Source organism: Amborella trichopoda, chromosome 9 (assembly GCF_054954075.1).
Source record: "Amborella trichopoda isolate Santa Cruz 75 chromosome 9, AtrichopodaSantaCruz75HAP2 v2.0, whole genome shotgun sequence".
Taxonomy (NCBI): domain Eukaryota; kingdom Viridiplantae; phylum Streptophyta; class Magnoliopsida; order Amborellales; family Amborellaceae; genus Amborella; species Amborella trichopoda.
The window spans coordinates 2,495,604-2,516,980 of NC_142344.1; the positions used below are offsets into that span (position 1 = coordinate 2,495,604).

Below are 21,377 nucleotides of genomic sequence, written 5' to 3' on the forward strand. Positions count from 1 at the left end.
AAAAATACTTCTTTGAAAATTTGCCGTAGAAACCAAACCTCTTCTCAATTATTTTCGTTCTTATTTTGCACTCGGCAGTGGCTGAATTTAAAAAAGAAAAAGAAAAAGAAAAAGGAAAAAGAAATTTTGAGTTTCAACTTAAAATCCAGAGAAGTAGTAATTCATAATATCGGTAGGTAATTTTCTGTGTTCCATGAGGATGAGCTTGACATATCAAAGAAAGTCGGGATCCCTTTGTCATTTTATAAAATGTTTAGGTTATTTGACTATCACAGTTTCGTTTATTATTTTATTTGACCCTAAAAAGCCCTTAACAAGTAGTGAGAGAGGGAGATCCAAAGCACATTGATCAGAGAGAGAGAGAGAGAGAGAGAGGAGGTCCTCCTTTGTGCAGACAAAATGATGACCTTCACCAGGCTTGAGGACTCCCCCATGTTCCGGAAACAGGTCAGTTCTTTTTACTTTTTAGAGAGAGAGAGAGAGAGGGAGGGATTATTTCTAGAGAGAGATTATTTCTCAGCAACCTGCTAATTATGCTTTCCTGCTTTTCTAGGTCTCTGTTACTTGCTTATATGCTTTCTTTTCAGTGTTTTCAGTTCTGATGCTGTTAATGGTTACCATTTACTGTGGCTCCTGGTGAATCATTGAGTTAATTTATTATCCTCCCATTTGAATCATTTTCATTATCTGAGTTCTGAAACTATGCTTCAATTATATAATCAATAATTGGCATACTCTGATTTATTTCAATACCTTTATTTCGATGATTTAATGGATTTTGAAGGTCTATGTGATTCTGCAATGTATAAACGAGCTTCTTCTGTAAATTCTTCATTTTTATTGCTCAAATCTTCGTTTTAAAACACGATTTTGGTTGAGGAAACTGTTTTTTTTTCTTGACAGACTCGTTGAGGCAACTGCTGAGTATGAATAGTTTTTTTTATAAAGCTTGAATAATATAAATTGAACATTATACCTAAGGAGTAGCTTTATCATTGTATGAAGAACCTTGTCTGAGCTTCTCGATTGGTTTGATTCATAACATTATGTCAGTTTGGATACTATCTTGCCTATCAAATATAAACCATGATAAACTGGGGAGTAATATGTGAGAGGGTAATTTATTCAGTAAGAACTGGATTTGTTACCTGATAATTGAGATAAAGATTGCGGGGTTCTTCATTTTTCACTTTTTCCCTAGAATTAGCATTACCCTTTGGGAGCTCAGCACAGAAATGGTCAAGATGAAATACCCCACTTTATATGAAGCAATTTTATGTGGTTATATTCTCTTCGGAGGCTTCTCTAGTTTGGTTGGTAAAAGGAAGCTCTTCACCAGATTCAATTTGTTTTTCTCTTCAGTATTGGAAAAAATAAACAATAAGAAATAGATTTTTTTTTAAATCTGACAACTCATAAAAATAAAGACAAAAATGTAGAAGTAATTTTCAACTCAAGCTGACAATTAATATTGAAATATCATTACTTGTAGTATTGAAATTTGAAATTCGGTAGCATCTTCCATATGCAAATGGGGAGAGAGGGATATAATCTAAATGATATTTTTTTCAGTAAACTTATTTATTTGAATATATGCCCCTCTGTAATTCCTGTTCAAATTTGAGTTACTGATCTATGAATTCCATAATTAATCATGTCCAATTTCACTGCATTAGGTATATTGTATGGGAGGGAGGGAGGGAGGGAGGGTCGACCACAAGACGTGATGAGCAAGGATTGCCTGTAAAAAAGCTTGATTTCAATTTCGAAAGAGGGGAAGCGGGGGTTTCAAATTTCCAATTCAAGTTTGAAAAATTACTAATGGAGAAGGAGATTAAAAAAATAAATACTAATGGAAAAGGGCTATTTATTTTTTAACTTTTAAGTAGTGGGTTTTTCTTTTTCATATTTTTACATTCTTTGGGCTATTTTCCCCCCTCTTCTATTTCCACCAAAATTGCCTGATGAAAAAAAGAGGTCAATTTCCTTCCTGTTCGGGTTCAGTTGAAGAGGGCCTCTTTGGTTTCTTCAGTGGAATCTCTCCGAGACCCTGAAAACTTCCGAATCACCCCGAAATCCATTTGGCTTCAGATTCGCTTCACCTCGGTTTGGATGTAAAACCCAAATATTTCAGCCAAATTCACTGAAGTGAAGTGAATCTAACAACATTATTTTGGAGTTTCTTCAGTCTATTCTTGTTGTGTGGTTTGTAGTTCCTTATATGGTATTAATTTTGAAGAAGCTGGATTGTGATGGAAACTTGATTAAATCCTAAACAGATAAATGGAAAGGTCTAATGCTTTTCATATATGTGAATTTTTCTAGATCCTATGATCGACTACTCTCTCTCTCTCTCTCTCTCTCTCTCTGAGTTGCTTTTGATTCAACTGAAAATGATTTGAACTTGTACTCCTTTGCATTTGATGCTTGAATAATTTCTTCCTCAACATTCTGGCATTACTATCTTCGTCTCCAGAGCATGTTTTATGGGGTACATGTTGGTCTTCTATTATTCCTTATGGCACAGATATCCCAATTTTGAAATGTCGAGCATGATACTGTATCTTGCCATTTCCTTTTTTTGTTCACCTTCTGATGAAAAACATTAAGGTCCAGTTTTAAGGACTATTTACCAAAGAATAATTTCATCTCTGTCCTGCTCACTCATGAGTAGAAAAGGGTATTGTTTGGGCCCATCCTGCTGCTCATCAGTAACGTCCATTTCTCTCCCCTGCTTATCTGGAAAGTGCCTCAAAATGCTCCTTGCCTATATAAGGAAAAGAAAAGCCCTTGTTCATTAATAACCCCATTCCTTGATAGAATGGGGGAATGCCAAATGGGGCCTATAATTTTTGTAAAAAATTATCGAGGAAAATTTACTCTCTCTTTCTTTTCTTTTCTTTTCTTTTGGTTGGCTATGCAGATTCATTTTGTAGAGCAAAATACAGAGGTACTCAGAGAGCGTTGCATAAAGCTGTACAAGGGATGTAAGAAATTTATGTGAGTACCTTGATACCTGATAGATACTTTGTCTGTTTTTATGTACCAAAGTTTATGAGTTTGGTTGAGTGCAATTTTTCTTTTTTGTTGTTTTTTTAGGTGCAGATTTCTTGAGGTAATTTCTGTCTGTGAGGAAAAAAAATAACATCTTCATTTATGTTGGTTTCCTATCTTTATCTACCCTAGACTCTCTACATAATCATCCACTTATGTGAAAAGTTCCTTCACCCATAATATACCGTATACTAATGTTTTTCTTTCCACCCTAATATAGGAAGGAAAGTGGGAGTTTGAATCTACCTATTTTCCAAACTTTAAACAAGAAAATCAGCAATAATGGAGAAAAAACATGAATGTAAATCAAGCCAAAAAAAGAACTTTCTTTTTTAATAAAATAAAATTCATTCCATTAACATAATTATCCCAATCCGACCTTTTATAAGCATATGAAAACCTAAAATTAACTTGAGACCCAAGTACATATTTAAGACTCTAAATTGCCCCTAAACAATATGAAAATTTAAGAAATACTCCTAGAAACAGTAACATGTAATAGTATCCATGAACAGTAATGTAAACAGTAATCATGAACAGTAATTATGAATAATAATCAGTGAATAGTAAATAAAAAATATGAAAAAAAATTCTCGAATTCCCTACAAGACTTAAAAACCTAATAATAAACCAAAAACTAAAACCAAAATATACATCATTTGAAATAAATAAAAATAAAAAATAAGAACAATAATGGCCTGCATCACACCCTCTGTGTAGCGAGAGATTTAGAAGCTGTGACATTAGCTAGAGATTTAGAAGCTTTGACATTTTGATTTGTCTATGTAATCTCATCTAAATACTCCTTAATTATTTGGTCTACAATCTCTGTTAGTTATTGAACTTCTTTGGGATATTTATTGCACATAGTGATCTAATAATTTTGTAATAGCTAATCACTCTACCGAACAGCCTGACTGCATGTGCTTTGTAAAATTTGGATATGCTTGCACTAGTGTTATACTCATCAGCCATACAGATTTGGAGTGTCTACAATGTTTTGGCTATTGATCTGTGAGAAGATTTTCTGCTTCTCTTCACCTTGTGGGCGGAGGTCGGTAGGTTCAAATCAAGAGTAGTCATTCTAGCATGAAACAGTGTACTAGATTCTTAACACCATGATGTGAGAGGATGTTTGAACTATAATGCTTTCCACTGATGAACCATTCTTTCCATTATGATGTGTCACGTGTTTTATGAACTACAATGGTGTTTGTATTTGGGGATCTTCTTGAGGCATCATATGGTGAATCCTCTTCCAAGAATTAGAGGCATCATATGGTGAATCCTCTTCCAAGAATTAGAGGCATCATATGGTGTGCTTTTGGTGTTGTATTTCACATCATATTGGTGCTTAAAGTTACGTGTTTAGTGTTAATGTTGGTAGATTTTGCACTTTCATAGTGTAAACCAGTGTTTATAAAGCGGTTATCCAGAGGGATCTCCCGATCTGGATTAGGAACCAGTGGTGACTAACATGGTTCCTTGTCGGAACTAGGTATTGGCCTGGTTCCCATGGAACCGCCTGGTTTTGCAAAGGAATCGGGTGGTTCTATCAGGGAACTTGCGATTTGGACCGGCCGGATCATGCAGTTCCCACATATTTTATTTTTCATTATTTTTACTTTTTAATCTTTTCAACTTTTTTTTTTTTTTGTTGGCTGATTCTCGGATTGGCAGTCTGAATTTGTGATTCACTAATCTGGGCCGATTTCCTTGCTGGCTAGTTCATCCGAAGGGTCTGGGTTTTAAAACACTGGCATAAACTTAAGTTACTTGTATTTATGTTGTCAATAAGATGAGGGCTGTATTATTCTTGTGTTAGCTACTGTCCCCAAGTATTGCTTGAGCAATGAACACTGGAATTTCTGAGCTTGAGGACATATTTAGAACTGCTTAGATTTCTTACATGGTGTTTATTATTTTATTTTTTTGGATTATTACAACTTGTATTCTTTTCATGAGGGTGACAGCGTGGAGCCGATGTGCTAAAAATTTCTAAGTTTTATCCTTTCAGGGCAGCTCTTGCAGAAGCATATGATGGTGATATTGCTTTTGCAGATGCATTGGAGGAATTTGGAGGTGGACGTGATGATCCCATCAGCATAGCTATAGGAGGTTGTTTGAATTTGAAAGTTATGATTGTAAATTTGTTGATGGTAGGAAACTAGATGGTGCATCCTAAATTCAGGCAGTAGCATGTTTAAAAATAGACATACAGGGCATAAAAAAGAGCAAGACATACACGATTTCATAAAATGATGTGATGCTTATTAGAGTTTTCACTATATTTAAGGAAGGTTAAGTTGCGTCTGGGATTCCCATTCTTAACAAATTTTTTGGGAATGGCTCAAGTTGAATTTTATTATTACCAATCTGCCTCTTTCCAACATCTTTCCTCCTCCCTATGTTCTCTCTCTCTCTCTCTCTCTCTCTCTCAAAACAAACACCCATCTGCACATGCGCACACCCTTGTACCGTTTTTCATCTACTCCCTAATCCCTCTACCCTGGGCGTGTTCTCGCTTCATTGGTTGTTTACCTGTGCGGAAAATCAACCTTCTTTTTCTACTCGGTCCCTATCATCTACCAACTCCATCCCTTTTTCCTCTACTCATCATGACTTCTCTTTTCTGTCCTTTCGCTTTCTCCTCCTCTCCTCACCTTTTTACCCACCTTTATTGTCCTTTATGTTTTCTTTAATGCATCTGGTGGCTGTGTGACCAACTAATCCCAGAACCTTTTTCTAAAAACATGTCCGGCCAGCTCATATATCTAACTTTCATTTGCATTATTGATGCTTTGAGCTTGTCACACCCTGACTCTGGAGGGCATTATACTTTTTTCATCTAGCTCCTTGGTCTTCTGTCTAAGCTACTTGGTCTATATGATATCTCCATGCCTCGGTTTTCTCCCATGATTGGGAATGTTTCACTGTAGTTTCTTGGACTTGTTTTTAATGACTTCCAGAATATTTGCCTTTTCACTTTTCTATATGTTACTACTATCTGTTATGTCCATACTTGAAGAATCAAAGTGATGCTTTCCTTAGTGGTCAACCCCTTACTTGTAGGTTTGGTAGATTAGAGACAAATCTTGGATGCTATCGTTCTTGGTCCTCTGACCGGAGAACTAGCAAGCAAAAGGGATTTCAACAAGATTTATGATCTGCAGTAAGTATGTTGCTTCCTGAGGGACCAGACCAGCTATCTTGATGTGTATGTAAAGAGGCTCTTGTGTGAAAGGAGTAGCACAAGTTGATTCAGAATCCCAATGTTGGGAGACAATTATTTTCCAAACATTTTTATTCTCCTTCTAGCTTCCCCTACCTATCTGGGTTGGCCTTTATCCCTATACTTAGTAGTTTAGCCAATTTATACAATTGTCTGGCTCAGTGTTGATTTTCTTGCATAGTGGTTTTTGTCTCCTAATGATCGGTTAAATGAGTTTGCTAGAAGTGGCTTTGAGTGTGATCTTGTTTTGTATCTTTGGTATACTTCTCCACCTGAATTATTGTACATCTGATATCTTCTTGTCTACATGGTTGTGTTTTCTAGGGCCTGTCATATCCAAGTTCATTACTGCATTTCGTGAAATTGCTAACTACAAGGAGCTTCTTCGATCTCAAGTAATGCCCTTAATGCTGTCTAATCTTTTGCTTAATTTATTACTGTCCAGCCAAAAAAAAAAAAAAAGAAAATTTCTGACTCTTAACATCTCATAACTGTTATGCTCTTTGTTTTTCTTTTCAAGTTTTAATTAAAATGTAGTTAAAATAGTATCAACGTTGATGAATATTCATTGTTTTTCTTTATTATTACTATAAGAAATGTTGACTGTATTATTTATGAAAGTATAAGTCAGTATAAAAATCAGGTAAGCACAATAAGTGGTTCTCTCTACAACCAAATTACAAGACAAAGTAGCTATGGTCCAATAACAAAGTAGACGAGTGGGTGGAGAAAGGCTAAAAGAGGGGCAAGGTTGATAAGAAAAGAAAAGGGAAGAATGTGAACCATAGTTCAAGCCTCACAATATTGCTATACGAACCAAGTTCTTGGGGGCCTTGAGGTCCTTACTTTGCTCCTTTTAGTGAGTTCGCTGAGAGATAGCTAGGGAAGTGCAGTCGGTACCCTCCTTAGCAAGCGAGTCTGCAAGGGCATTCACTTGTCTCCATGTGTGATGAATATTGAATCTCAATTGGTTGCAGAGTTTGTGGATTTCCTTGGAAACATGTTCTACGCACCATGGGCAGGGCTTTCTTGCCCAATTTATGGCATTCATGGAATCTCCCTCCTCCAGCAAGGACGTGCCCCATACTTGCTGGAATAGCTTATGCCCCATGAGAAGGGCTTTTGCTTCAGCAGTGGCTCACGTGGGTTGCCTGAGGGTCCTGAATAGGGCAGCAGAATAAAAGATGAGAACAACTATCGAAATTCAATTTGACGGTGCCTGGATTTGGAGGGATCCAGTGCATGGACCTCGGAATTCTTATGGGAGTTAGCCTCAAAATGTAGTACCAGTTCCACAAGAGATCCGAGGTAGAGAAACATGGAAATTCCAATTCCTTTGGTGTTCAATCTGTCACTGGTCCCTTAAACTTGTGATTCTTTTCCTTCGGAAAGTCTTCTGTTCGTTCCATCCAAATGAATGGACCAAACCAGGTTCATCTTTTTTTTGAGTAAATTGGACCAAGCCAGGTCCATCATAGAAGTTTTGAAAGGAGTAGCCCAGAAGCTGGGAGGGGTATGTGAGAGTACAATCTGTCAACAATCTGTCAAAGAGTTTTATTAGAGTCTCAGAATTGGCCAGCCACATTGCAATGAAGGGAAGGTGGGGGTAGCTGTTTCCTCACTTGTTTTACACATGGTGCACCAGCTTCCTAATTGTATTCCTCTTTGGTGTAAGTGATTCATGGTAGAGGGCCCTATTGTGTAAGAAGCCTTTTCTTTTGGACTATTATTGTATGATTGTTTTTTTTTCTTTCTTTCTTTATTTTATAGGAATCATGTAGCTTTCCTCTTTTATTCAATAAAAAAAAAAAAATCCCCTAAGAGGGGATTAGATCCTTGGAAGCGTTGATGCCTAATATGGCCACTCTACGATACCATCCCTTGGACTGTGATGTTACAAAAGTAACTAATTTGTTATATAACAATAAAATAACACACATAATATATGATGTTTAAGAACCGTATGGACATATCGGGGAAGAACTGTGATTTTTGGCCTACATAGTAGACACCTAGACATGTACTAAATACTGACATCCCTGTCGGTGTCCATGCAACATTGATCACCCCTTATTGGAAGTTCAGCAAAAATGGCAAGATGTTTGGGGTGCGAGTGTCCCAAAACCTGTAAGAGGATCGTGGGGAAGCCATTGGGTTTATTTCATCTACTTCAAAAGGTCCCTCGAGCCACGCAGCCTGCTCACCCGGAATGGATCTTAATTAGAGGTTGTGGATGCCAACATTAGTCCTAAGATGTGGCGTGAACAAGTTCTAAAAAAACTGAGTAATCACACCTTGTTTTTCTGCTGGTTCTACTATAGTGCAAACCTCATGAATATTTGGGTGATGATAATTGCTCTCCTATAGCTGGCAATTTTGTGGAATAATGCCGTGTCTCTATCTCCTTGCAACCATTTACTTTTGATTTTTGTAGCCAATATAATTTATCTTGTTTGAGGACTTTTTAGAATTTACACTTGGATATCACTGTCTTATGCCTTCCTTCTTGAGATAAGTTGCGTGCTTCCTCCGTGAGGTCTAGATCTTCTATTTCCCTGAGAAGATTATCATTCTTTAGCCTAATATTACCAAAATTTTGGGACCTTCCCTTTGAACAGCTGACATTTTGGAGATCAGCCCACAAAAACAGGATAGGAGGACCAGCATGAAGGGATCAAGCAGAGTAGTTCTGCCTCTTCAAGCCTGGACAACCCAAAGTGAAAAGGTTTAGAGGCCCTAAGAACAGGCTCCATGCCTAAAAGGATGGGCATGTAGTCCAATGTGGCCTTGTGAAGGGTTCTAGAGTGCGCCTCAGGGAATAGTTCTTCGCATTCGGATAAGGAACATATCCAGCTTTGTCATGACTGAATTTTGGACCTGGTCTGACAAGGTGAAGGAGGCTCTAGAGACTGGTATATTCGTAGGCCCTTTGTGATGGATGAAGTCTGAGAAGTGAAACATAATTGATGTAAGCGATGGATGTTCTTCTCATGGGACGACCATATGATGTTGATGTTACGACCTAAACACTACATAGAGCGCTGTCCCGGGGCCATTGAGTCTGATTCCCCCCCCCAGAAATCTGCTCTTTGATTTGGCCGATTGGGGCCGTAAAATGCAATGGTTTTCCAGTTGTGTCCGTTAGAGCATCGTTTAGGGCCTATTGCGACAGAAAATGAACCAAGGCTGCAGCAGAAAGGAACCAAGGCAGGAACTGATTTTGTCAAAAGCTGTGGGGTCCCATATGACCGAAATGACACCAGAGGCTTCCTAGGCGGAAAGTGGCTCCCAATCATAGGGCCAAAAGGCCCCAAACACTATGGATCCATGCAGTTTGGACAGTGTTCAAAAAGGCGGAGATGGCCACCTAAGCGCTGCTTTGCCCGTCGTGCCTCCTGATTGAGGCGCCCCTAAGGAGGGACAATTTGGGGGGGGGGATGTATAACACACACACATTTATAAAGGTAGTTAGTATATGTATATATAATATGTAATATAATTTACAATTTTAAAAAGAAAGTAGCAAGTTAAAGAGAGAAAAGGAGAGAGTGTAGAAACCCATCATCTACCTCTCACTCTATTTCTTTATATAACATTTAGTACAATATAATTGTACTACATAATGGTACAATATAAATTTATAAGATAGAAAATGAGGGAGTAAAGGCCAGTGTTGCATGGACATGGACACATGTGTTGGCGTCCAGTTCGTGTTGGGGTGTCTAGTATGTGGGCCAAAAATCCTAGTATATCCTAGTACTTCCCCAACACGTCCATACAATTCGTTATGATATATTGCATGTATTATTTTATTTTTATTATATAAATAATTAATCACTTTTATAAAATCATCATCCAAGGGATAATATGGTAGAGTCAACTCATCCTAGGATCGAATCCCCTCTTGGGCAAATATTTTATTAAATAATAGAAGGAAGCTACAACATTCTTATTTAAAAACAAAAAAAAGATCTAGCGATGGTCTATGAGCTAACATGGTAGACTATCTTATTTGAGGTCAACATGTCTAGGGATCAAATGCTCTCAACCTCTTTTTATAAAATAAAAAGGAATTCTAGAATCTAGTTCTTTTAAAAAAAAGAAAAAGAAAAAAGAAGCTATATATACAACAATTGTGGCTAGCCTGTGTGGTAGATGAGACTTTATCTGATCTAGCAATGCAAGTTCAAATCCAACTGGGTTTACTTTGAAAATAAAGTGCGCATCATGTATGTGATGTTGGCACTTATGTGCCGACACTTCCAATTGTGACACATACTAGGCACATGAAAAGATATACAGCACAAGTGTTTGTCCCTAGTCTAGGGGTATCGACATGTGAGACAACGTGTCGACATGCGACAGAAGGCCCCTGGAGGAGTCTAGGGTAATACTGGTAGAGACCCATCTCCACCCCCTGTCCTATTTTGTACTATATATAGTCCTATTGATTATAGTAATATAATTCAATGCTATAGTATTACATATAACATATTCTATAGCACTGTAATGGATTGCTAATTTATTGTAGAACTATAGTTCTAAATAATTCTATATAACATATAATAAAGTAGTGACTTGCTATAGTATATTTTATATATATATATATATAGATACTAATATATAGCATATACTATAGTAGTAACTTGATATAGTACAATGGTACTATATTATGTATATATATATATATATATATATATATATATATATATATATATATATATATATATATATATATATATATATATATATATATATATATATACTAGTTCTATAGAACTAACTTGGAATGGTGTCTTGGTAGCTCTGCCGAGAAGAGAGCTTAGGGGCTGGGTAGCTGTTGAGGAACTCTCAGGTTTCTCATAGGATATGTTGGAGTTAATGCCTATGAGTTCTTGAGTGCCCTTATGCTTTTTAGTGGAGTTCTTCAATTCCTCCAGTATGTCTTCTGTAGTATCTTCAAGTTTGAAATCTATGGCTAATAGTAGGTCGTGGATGTTGCCTCTGATCTGCTGTGGTCTATCCCCTGGATTTCTTCCAAGTCAACTGAGTAGAAGAACTTGGTCTCAAAATCTGCAGGGTGGGTCGGATTCGTCTGTCAAATTCTCTTTCTGGTCATAGCTTCATGGACCGCTTTTTAGAGGGTGTGGCTCTGAGGACTGTTTCTGATAGTTCGTGGAGGAAGGGGATTACAGAGAGTGAAGGGTTTGAATGGGGAAGAAGTTGGGAACTTATAAGAGAGAGAAGAAGAAGTTGGGAACTTGTTAGGGAAAGAAGAAGTCTGTAGGAGATTGGTGCAGGGAGGGAGGGGGAAGAGAATTTTATTTGAAGGAGGTGGGAGACTGGGGGAATGTGCATGATAGAGAAAGGGAGTAGAGGGATGTTAGTGCCTGGGAACCCGGGTTGTAATTCAGAGTGCCATCTGTAGTGCATTGGGCGGCTGAGTTGTAAGGGGAGTAGCATTGAGGTGTGGGAGCGTTAGAAGAGAGAAGGTGGAAAGAGGAAGAGAGGTGGGCGCTAGAGAGACGAGTGGGGAAGAAAAGTGAATTGCAAGAAAGGGTGAGAAAGAAGAGGGGATAGGGGAGGGCATCTTGGGGTTGAAAGGGTCTGCCCATAATGTACTCCTGGAATCTGTCCATTGGTTATTTGCTGATCAAACCTACTTCCGTCCTCGCGTGACATGACCTGCCTTTTGAGAGAGAGAGAGGTTAGTGTGGTAGTCGATGTGGCCTGCATCTATCCTTTGGCGACGTGGCCTGGATCTGATCTTTGGGGCTGTTGATGAGAAAAAACAAAGATCTTCACTGTCATTCCATGGTTACTCTTTGACAGCTTTGCCTTTAAGCTTGAGTTGTTCTCATAAAGGGTCAATCTAACTTTGTTTAATGCCTCTTATGAAAATTTTTACAATTTCATCATGTGCTAGGAATAATGTACTGGGGATTTTCTTTCCTTTCCAAAAGGGTTTTAAGTGACCTTGACTTATGTATGTATTTGTTTCCTTTTTAATCACAACAAGTGCCAAGTTGATTTTGTGTACTAGAAATACTATATTTACTTTCTGGGTCAAATAAGGGTTTTGACCTTGTCTTATTTATGTTTCCAATGATATTTTTAATGTTACTTTTATGATTTTGTAGCCTTTATATGTCCATGCTTTATCGTCCATAACTTCTTGTTCATTTCTTTGTCATTAAGAATGCCATGTAAGACTTCCTCACTATATGTTATTTGTCATGATCTTGGGGGCTTCGTACGTCACCTCGGCCTTATTCTGGAACTCTGCGATTTAAATTGTTTGGTCGATTGCATTGCATCCCGATAATTTGGTAATAAGATACTGAAACTGCGTTCCATGTGGACTTTAGCTGTCTTCTTTTGCATTCATTAGGCATACTAGATAAATTCCTTTCATGTAACTTATTGAAATCAAGTATTTGTTGAAGAACTTGAACTGGAATACATGGTTTGTGCTACATCTCAATTTGAAATCTAGTATGGCTACTTAAGTGCTTTATTTCCGACATTTAAAGCATTTGTTTCCTTGTGCTGAGAGCTAGTTACACTGAACAATATTGGCTAGCTAAAATTTCAACAGGAATGCTGCTTAAGGTTTTGATTTATTTTGTTTGAAGTGACAAGCACTGGGCCTTTGTTTTGTACTGTTCAGTGGAATTAGCTCTCAGCACATGTGGTGACTTACTATAGTTCTTATAAATGCATATGCTATTAATTGTTTCATCGGCTTTATGAGTTATTTTAACTGGAAGCATGTTCTCAATACCTATTTGCTTAGTTGATATATGGATTCAATTGGTATATCCTTCTGAATTTAGTATTGTAATATATTGTAGATATATGGATTCAATTGGTATATCTTTGTTTTACATTTACTATATTGTCGAGTTGTTTAACATGTCTTCACTATTGTAGGTGGAGCATATGCTGAGTAATCGACTAATTCAGTTTGCAAATGTAGATCTGCAAAATGCTAAGGTATCTTTCTATTTGGTTTCTATTTTGATTATCAGTTAGACAATTATGTATGCAGTTCATGTAGTTGTTATGGAGGCTGCTATTTTCTGATATCATGACAAAATGCAATTTTATTTGCCTTGGTAGGATTGTCGGCGACGCTATGAGAAAGCTGCATTTGGCTACGATCAGGTACTTTTATTTTGTCACCTCAATGTTTTTCCTTTTGGATATGATAGCTTGATATATAGTTTTAGAATATATTAGGATGTGTTTCTGATTAGGTTGATTACTTGTTAGAATCAGAGCGCTGTAACTTGCTCAATTGCTGAGGTAGAATAGAGCTTATCCAATAGTGGTGATGAACTTACTTGTCTCTCGTATATGATATTTGAGGTTTTCTTCATATTCATTTTCCACATTTGTTGTAGAAATCATGCTATGTCTTCTGTGGCCATTCTAGTAGTTTATGCCCATACTAAGCACATTGAATTGATTGTCACGTTATTTATGAAAGTGTTTGGGTCAAGGACTTGTTCTATTATGTTACTTCCCACCAAGCATGTTAAAATTTTTACCTAGCTGTATGGGTTACTCCTAATACAGTTATAAGTTGTAACATGGATACAATTTTGTTATGATGATGCCAAGCTGGAAGAAATCCCTGCGTACCTGTCAATCTGTTGTTTTATCTGTTTTCTTCCACTTCAACAGGATAAATGTTAGTAGTACATGTGGAAACATAAAAGTTATACTCTGATGTTGAACTGCTATTAGAGTAATGCAACTAATCAAGGAGCATGATCAAATATCCTTTTGAGAATTCCATTTATTAGAGGCTATTTGTAATATGTTTTTTTGGAGAGCTTTCATTTTGTATAATACAAATTGCATCATTTTTTCTGTGCCTCTTGTAACTCTCTTTTGGTTAAGTTTTGTTCCTTGAATTGAGTAAATGCTCTTATTAGAATCTGGCCCATGAAAATGTGTAGGGAATATTGTTTTGTTCACTGTTGATTTCAAGTTGGCAATATATTGAATTTTTCTTAAAATATTTCATGATCGAATATTTTAAGGAAATTTATCAAAATTCACCTAACTTTTCCACATTTAATACTTTACCCTTTTGTACTTATTCCAACTCATGGTCATGTGTATTTTGATGGGTAATACACCTAACTCTTCCACCTTTAATACTTTACCCTTTTTTACTTATTCCAGCTAATGGGCATGTGTATTTTGATGGGTATTTGGAAATTAAATCCGAAGATATGATTAAAATGTTAAATAGCTGATTTCTTATGTGTATTTTGATAAATTTCCCAATATTTTATTTTCTTGGATTGAATGTGATTCACATGTGTATGCATGGTCAGAAATTCCATCGCTCCCTCTTATCTTGACTACTCTTCAAGAAGCGTGTGTTGATGTTGTATTTTGGTGGCTCGTTTCATGCCTCACAAGTTTTCACATTTGGGGCTCCTACTTTTTATGTGCGTTATAATGTTATGTGGAGTCATTCATTGAATTCGTTGTTCATACTAGCTGTACAGTTCTATGTGGAGCTGGAGAGTCAATGAGATGGTCCTGCTTTGTTTTGTTGCTGTCATTTGTCAATAAACATTTCATGTCATACTGTTTTGATTGGGCTATGGACTTCCATGATGTATTAACTGTCATATTTCAGGCACGTGAAAAGTTTATGTCAATAAAGAAGGGCACACGACCAGAGATTGTATCTGAACTAGAAGAAGTGAGCTTTTGATCTCTATTTTTTGGTAATGACCATTGGACATTGAGCTTATGATTATCTGGCAGAATTTTCACACCCTGTTTTGTGCAGGATCTTCAAAACTCGAGGTCATCGTTTGAGAGATGTCGTTTCAATCTAGTAAGTATGATAAGTTTTTCTCCAGTTTGTTTTTTCATAGGGACCTACTTTTCAACGTTTCCAACTATTCAGTTGGTCGTTAAGGAATTCAGGTGAATGCTCTTACAAGTATTGAAGCAAAGAAAAAATACGAGTTCTTGGAATCTCTCAGTGCAGTGGTGGATGCTCATATGCGTTACTTTAAACAGGTTAACCTTGCAATTATGGTTTTATTTCAGATTATTTTCAGAGTGCATTTCTTATTTTTCTATACATAGGTTAGTGACCTTAATGATTTTATGACCATTAGGGCTATGAGTTATTTAGCCAATTGGAACCCTTCATTTATGAGGTAAGACTTTATCTCTGATGTACCTGAAACAATGTCTATTGAACATCTTGAACATTGAAGCAATCTACAATTTCCACATAAATGCTAATTCTTTTTTCAGCAGCTAATGGATTTTTGGTTTTGTTTTAAGGTTCTCACATATTCACAACAATCAAAGGAAATGGCCCATGTTGAACAAGATGAACTGGCAAAGAGGATTCAGGAGTACAGAACCCAGGTGGAGCTAGAAAACCAACGTGCTTCTGGTGATATAGAGACTTCAACGAGCGCTGATGGTATTCATGTTGTTGGCACAAATTCATACAAATCCATAGAAGCCCTGATGCAGTCCACTGCAAAAGGAAAGGTAGTTTCTCGCAACCAACACTGTTTCTGTGATTGTGTCACTTGGGGAAAGCATTCTATAGTTGCTGTTCTTGTGGAAGATCAAGTAACAAGGTTCTTAGTGGAATTTGCATAGTGAGATTCAATTCTCCATTTTGATGTTTTGATAGTGTGGATCTAATCAGTGTCATCTTCCCTTGTACTTGTACGTGTTGTTGCTTAAGAATTTTTATAGAGTGAATTCAAGCTCTTCCCTTTCTTTGGCAGGTCCAAACAATTAAGCAAGGTTATCTCTTGAAGCGATCGTCAAATTTGAGAGGCGATTGGAAGAGAAGGTTCTTTGTACTTGACAGTCATGGAACATTGTATTATTACCGAAATTCAGGGAGCAAGCCTATGGTATGGTATAGAGCATTTGGGTTTCTCTTTAAAAAATTTTTTGATATATAGTGCAACAGCAAGAAACTGCTAAAAGATTTTCTCTTATTTACTATTGTGTAATCAGGGCGGTTTGTCTTAATTTTGATTGTCCCACTTTACAATCAGAAACTATTTCAATGCTGTCTAATTATGCAAACAAGTTGAGTCAAATCATTAAACTGATCGATGAACTACGGTTGTCTTAGTTGGAAGAGTCAAATTTTTGTTGTCGTAGGTTCACCTCCATGTCCTGTACTAGGCATGGAAGTGGATGCATTTGATTTGGAAACGAATTTAGTGGCATAATTATAATCAAAACCCAAAATTTTGAGGGAATTATTATCTCTAATAAGTTGCAAGTCTTGTACACACGCACGCATGAATCTTTTAGTCTTGAATTTTTTTCATATTTTAATATCGCATTAATATTTTTGAGGAATATACTATTGACTTTGCAGAGCTATCTCTTGGGGGCATAATTGTTAAATACTTTTTTTCTCTTTATATTTGCCAGGGATCTGTATCACAGCACTCAACGTATGCATCTGAGCTTGGCAGTGGAATGTTTGGTAGATTTCGGTTAGGTCACCACAGATCATCTCAGAGTGATGAGAATCTTGGTTGCCATACTGTGGATCTTCGAACTGCAACTATTAAAATTGATGCCGAGCAGACAGACCTTCGTTTTTGTTTCAGAATTATTTCTCCCTTGAAAACATATACGTTACAGGCATAAAAACCAACCTTTCCTTCTACATAGAGCGTAGGGCTTGTTTGATGCGTTGAAGAGGGGGACTACCAAAGCCCCCTCATCCTCAAATCATGGAAGGAGCGGCTTCACATGGTAGCTAAAGCATGGAAGCTGCCCCTTACTAAAAAAGGGGCTTTTGATGCTGAGCATGGAATGCCACACTTCTACTTTGCGGCTTCCATACTCCTGAAACAAACACAGGAGATGTTTTGGTGGAACTCGGGTCTCCCACTACCCAAAATGTCACCAAAACAAACATGCCGTTGTAAGTTTTTGCATCAAAGGATGCTAAAAAGCATGGCTAAGTTTGTCATCTTTTATCTCTTTTAATAGGCAGAAAATGGTGCGGAGCGGAAGGTTTGGGTTGATAAAATAACAGGAGTTATTGTATCCCTTCTGAACTCTCACTTAACTGAGCAGGTTAGTGTTTGAAGGACCACACTTCGATGTTGTTATTTGAAGTCTTTGAAGCTTTAGGTTTACATGTACAATTTGTATGCCTATGAGTATCTAACATGACTTCAGGTTGGTCCATAGCAGTATGATGATCGAAAAATGAATATTGAGAATAGTGGCTTAAGTGACGCGTATGGATCTGGTCCTCCATCAGGAGAGTTTCATACATCCGTTGTGACATCAGAGGATGACCCGACCCTTTCAGGGCATAATAGGGTTGTCAGAATTCTCAGGGAAGTTCGGGGAAATGATACTTGTGCAGAATGTGGTGCTTCTGAACCGGATTGGGCATCTCTGAATCTTGGGATTTTGATATGCATTGAATGCTCTGGAGTTCACCGGAATCTTGGAGTTCATATCTCGAAGGTATGAAAGCCCTGCGAGCAGTTTTCTTCAGAAATACTAAATATTCTAATATTCTTGTATCTTCAGATTTTTATTTCCTCCTAGTATGTAATATTGACTGTTCTTTTCAGTGTGCTTATCCTGTCCTTATAGAAGCTAAAGTGCTCTTTAATTAGCATGCCGATAGTTTATAACTTTGCAGGATCATGTGGGTCTGATTGCTGGAAGTATCTTTCCTAGAAAGGATATTTATATAGTAATATACTTATGTTTAGTGGGATTTTTGGGTCGAAATCTTCGTTCTTTATGGCAAAAGCTGTTTTATCATGGTCTGCTATAGAAACTATTAGAGGAGCGTATGCTCTTATCCCTTTCAAGGATTTATATCAGCATTGTCCAAAATAGGGAAGAGAGAAGTTGAGAGTTAATAGCTGTTATCAGTGAGGAAACACTAATTGTATGTATATTTTTGGATCCTAAAGGCTGCGCTTCCTATTCATCTGTCTCTTGCTTGTAAATTGACAAGAATGTCTAGCGTTTGTGAAATCTGGTTGCCTGTCAAGAAAGAGATTCATGTGCCTTGGTCCCTTATTTTTGCAGGTCAGATCGCTAACATTTGATGTCAAGGTGTGGGAACCTGCTATAATGGATTTATTCCGTGAGTTGGGCAATGCTTATTGTAACTCAGTGTGGGAAGGACTTCTTCAAGTTGAGGATGAAAGGTACATAAATAAAGAAAAAGTGGAGAGCTATGATGCAACTTTTTCCCCCCCTCTCTGTTTTTTGTTTTTTAAGGCATTTTACACTTAGATGTGGACAACGGAGTATGATGACATTAGATTTTGTGTAACTCATTTTGATTGGATTGATTTCATGTAGAGGAGATGTTTCCAAAATGATCACAAAACCAGTCCACAGGGACCCCATTTTGGCAAAGGAGAAATATATCCAAGCAAAGGTATGATTTCCATTGGCTCTTCTTGTAACTATGCGGGTCAATAGAGATTTGTCAAATTAGGTGTCTCTGAATCTTACAACTAGCAGAAATGATATAGTGGTAACTTTTCTTTTATTATGCAGTACATGGAGAAACAATTGGTTGTTAAAGTAAACACTAAACCTGATTTGCCTTCTCCCGCTGCCCTCATTTGGGAAGCTGTCAAGGCTAAAAATATACGAGAGGTTTATCACCTCCTTGTGGCTTCTAGTGCAAGTATTAATATCATCTATGATCAGGCAAACCCAGATGATATGCATCATGTAACAGACCAGAGGGAGCTAGATGGTACTAATTTAAGAGAGAGAAAGCCAGTTGATCCTGCATCTTGCGAGAGACTGGTGAACTCAGGAGAAATATCAAATTGCCTTCAAGGTTGCTCATTGCTGCATTTGGCTTGTCATGTGGGGGATCGCACAATGCTCGAGTTGCTTCTACAGTTCGGTGCAGATGTAAATGCCCGTGACTTCCATGGGAGAACTCCTCTTCATCATTGCATATTGAGTAGGAACAATCCCTTTGCAAAGATTCTCGCCAGAAGGTAAATGTAGCAAAAGGAAAGAGACATGGATTCTCATACAAACAGTTGGAATCATTTGCCTATTTGATCTCAAGTAATGTTGCACAATGTAAAAACCAAAAAAGGATCACTCATGTTTTCTTCTGAGCCCGATGAAGCTGTGTGTGTGTGAGAGAGAGAGAGAGAGAGAGAGAGAGAGACGATCTCTTTGCACAGAGCCAGGGTGCTGGCCTTGGCAGCTCGTTACAATTGTATAAAATTCTCTCCCTTGTGGTTTCGAGGTCCATTGATGCCAATTTGTTGGTTGTATCCGAGAAAATCTATTGGGTCCTCACATCTGAATTTTGTCTTAAGAAATGCGAGTTAGATGTGTGCCCACTTGCTTTGACCTGAGAGCGTTGTTCCTTTACTTTATGGAACTGATTAACATGATTTTGACTGTTTATTTACGTTTTTCTGTATAAAAGATCTCGTTCCTTGTTTGATGTCTCAGGGGATCAAGCCCATCAATTAAAGATGGTGGCGGCAAAAGTGCTTTAGAAAGAGCAATGGAACTGGGTGCTATAACTGATGATGAACTCTTCATTCTATTGGCGGGTTCGAGCTGAATTCATAAACCATGCTTACTTCTACTATCCATCCAGCCAAATTGCCTTCAGTAATGTGAGAGAGATTTCAACCATGAAGTTTTAAAGGTAGGTTCTTGTTCCAATACAGTTGCCATGGATCAGATCCCAATACCAGTAGCCATAAGTCAGATCCGGGCGCTCATCAGTTGTAGCAAAGAGGAGATGTACCATTATTACTATGAACTGTGGACAGCAATGTCATGATAACCTGTACTATTTTATCTAACTTATATTGTACTTTGTTATTAACGTTAAGCAGAAAAAAAGAAATTACTAAGGCACCGTTTGATTTCAAATTTCATTAAATAGTGATTTTTTTTTATCTGAATTGTAATTGATGAAATACATTTCCTTGTCGATTATTGTTTGCTATTTAGGGCCTTCGATTGTTCTAATTTGAATTGCAATTTGCATTGTGTGGTGTGATGGTGGGGCTGATGATGGCAAAATGGTATTCACCCAAAAAAGATGGTGTGATGTGGTGGTAGTGGTGAGCAGTATGATAGTGGCACAATGGTGGTCATGGGGGGGTGGTGGTGGTCATATGTCATATGGTGGCGGAGGTATGGTACTGGTGAGATGCTGGTGGGGGGTAATTGTGGTACGAATGGAGTGGTGGTGGTGGTGAATGTGGTGAGCAGCAGTGGTAATGGTAGTGGTGCAACGGTGGTGAAGTGGTGGTGGTGCAACGGTGGTGAAGTGGTGGTGGTGCATGTGGTATTGTGGTGGCTCAATAGTAGTAATGGTGCGGTGCTGACAAACGTAAGATTGCAGTTGTGACAGGGAAGGGGTAGTGGAGAGAGAGAGAGAGAGAGAGAGAGTGTGTGTGTGTGATAAATGGCATTTTTCAACGGAGAGTCCACTTGAACTTGGAACCAATTTGAATTTAAAAATCAGAACACCTTTCAAGGCTAAATTGCAACATGGATAAATGAAAATTTGATCCGGCTGATTCCAAACAATAATTTGATTTCAATCAACACCTTTCAAGGGATGATATGGAGGGATTGTAAGATCTTTTTTTTTTATGTAAGCACATGACAATTACTTTTAGTCATGAACCATGGGATGTAAATCACACCATGTAGATCTAAAAACAATAATGCATTATAGCTATAAAGGAATTCATATTCTAAAAATAATAATGCAAACAATAATGCATTACAAAATGTGACATAAAATTCACACAATGCAGATGAAAATAGGGAATTCATACTTTTAAAATAAGGACATGTTATCACTGTCATTTTTAAGTATTCATAGATCCGTCAATTATGCATAACAGTAAAAATTTAAGATTCATAATTAAGGGTAAAAATAAATGGGATTGTTTACAAAGAGGCCATTTATCTTTTGTATATGAATGTCACATTCATGCTTATCCTTTAAATTTGAAATGGTTTTTTTTAAATTTGAAAATGGGTGGTTGTAAAAGTGTCATTGAATAGGCAT

The 21,377-nt window shown here is 37.4% G+C and overlaps 1 protein-coding gene across 50 annotated transcripts; it reads left to right on the forward strand.

Annotated features, from left to right (window-relative positions):
• Positions 1-342: 342 nt before the first annotated feature.
• On the forward strand, positions 343-20,221 carry LOC18437657 (ADP-ribosylation factor GTPase-activating protein AGD4). Of its 50 annotated transcripts, none has more exons than XM_088847091.1 (20): positions 343-447; positions 588-648; positions 2,924-3,000; positions 5,072-5,172; positions 6,611-6,681; positions 13,220-13,282; positions 13,409-13,453; positions 14,949-15,014; positions 15,105-15,152; positions 15,237-15,340; positions 15,442-15,483; positions 15,614-15,829; positions 16,075-16,206; positions 16,742-16,957; positions 17,312-17,398; positions 17,516-17,800; positions 18,380-18,501; positions 18,659-18,737; positions 18,860-19,317; positions 19,790-20,221. In XM_088847091.1, exons 9-20 carry the CDS (start codon positions 15,137-15,139, stop codon positions 19,902-19,904), a joined length of 1,872 nt encoding a protein of 623 aa, XP_088703217.1. In that variant the 5' UTR covers positions 343-447; positions 588-648; positions 2,924-3,000; positions 5,072-5,172; positions 6,611-6,681; positions 13,220-13,282; positions 13,409-13,453; positions 14,949-15,014; positions 15,105-15,136; the 3' UTR covers positions 19,905-20,221. The 50 variants fall into 50 exon arrangements, 47 of the variants coding, with proteins under 47 accessions (XP_088703217.1, XP_088703223.1, XP_088703188.1 ...); XM_088847097.1 differs by having other exon boundaries at positions 17,519-17,800; XM_088847062.1 differs by having other exon boundaries at positions 15,245-15,340.
• The last annotated feature ends 1,156 nt before the right edge of the window (positions 20,222-21,377 follow it).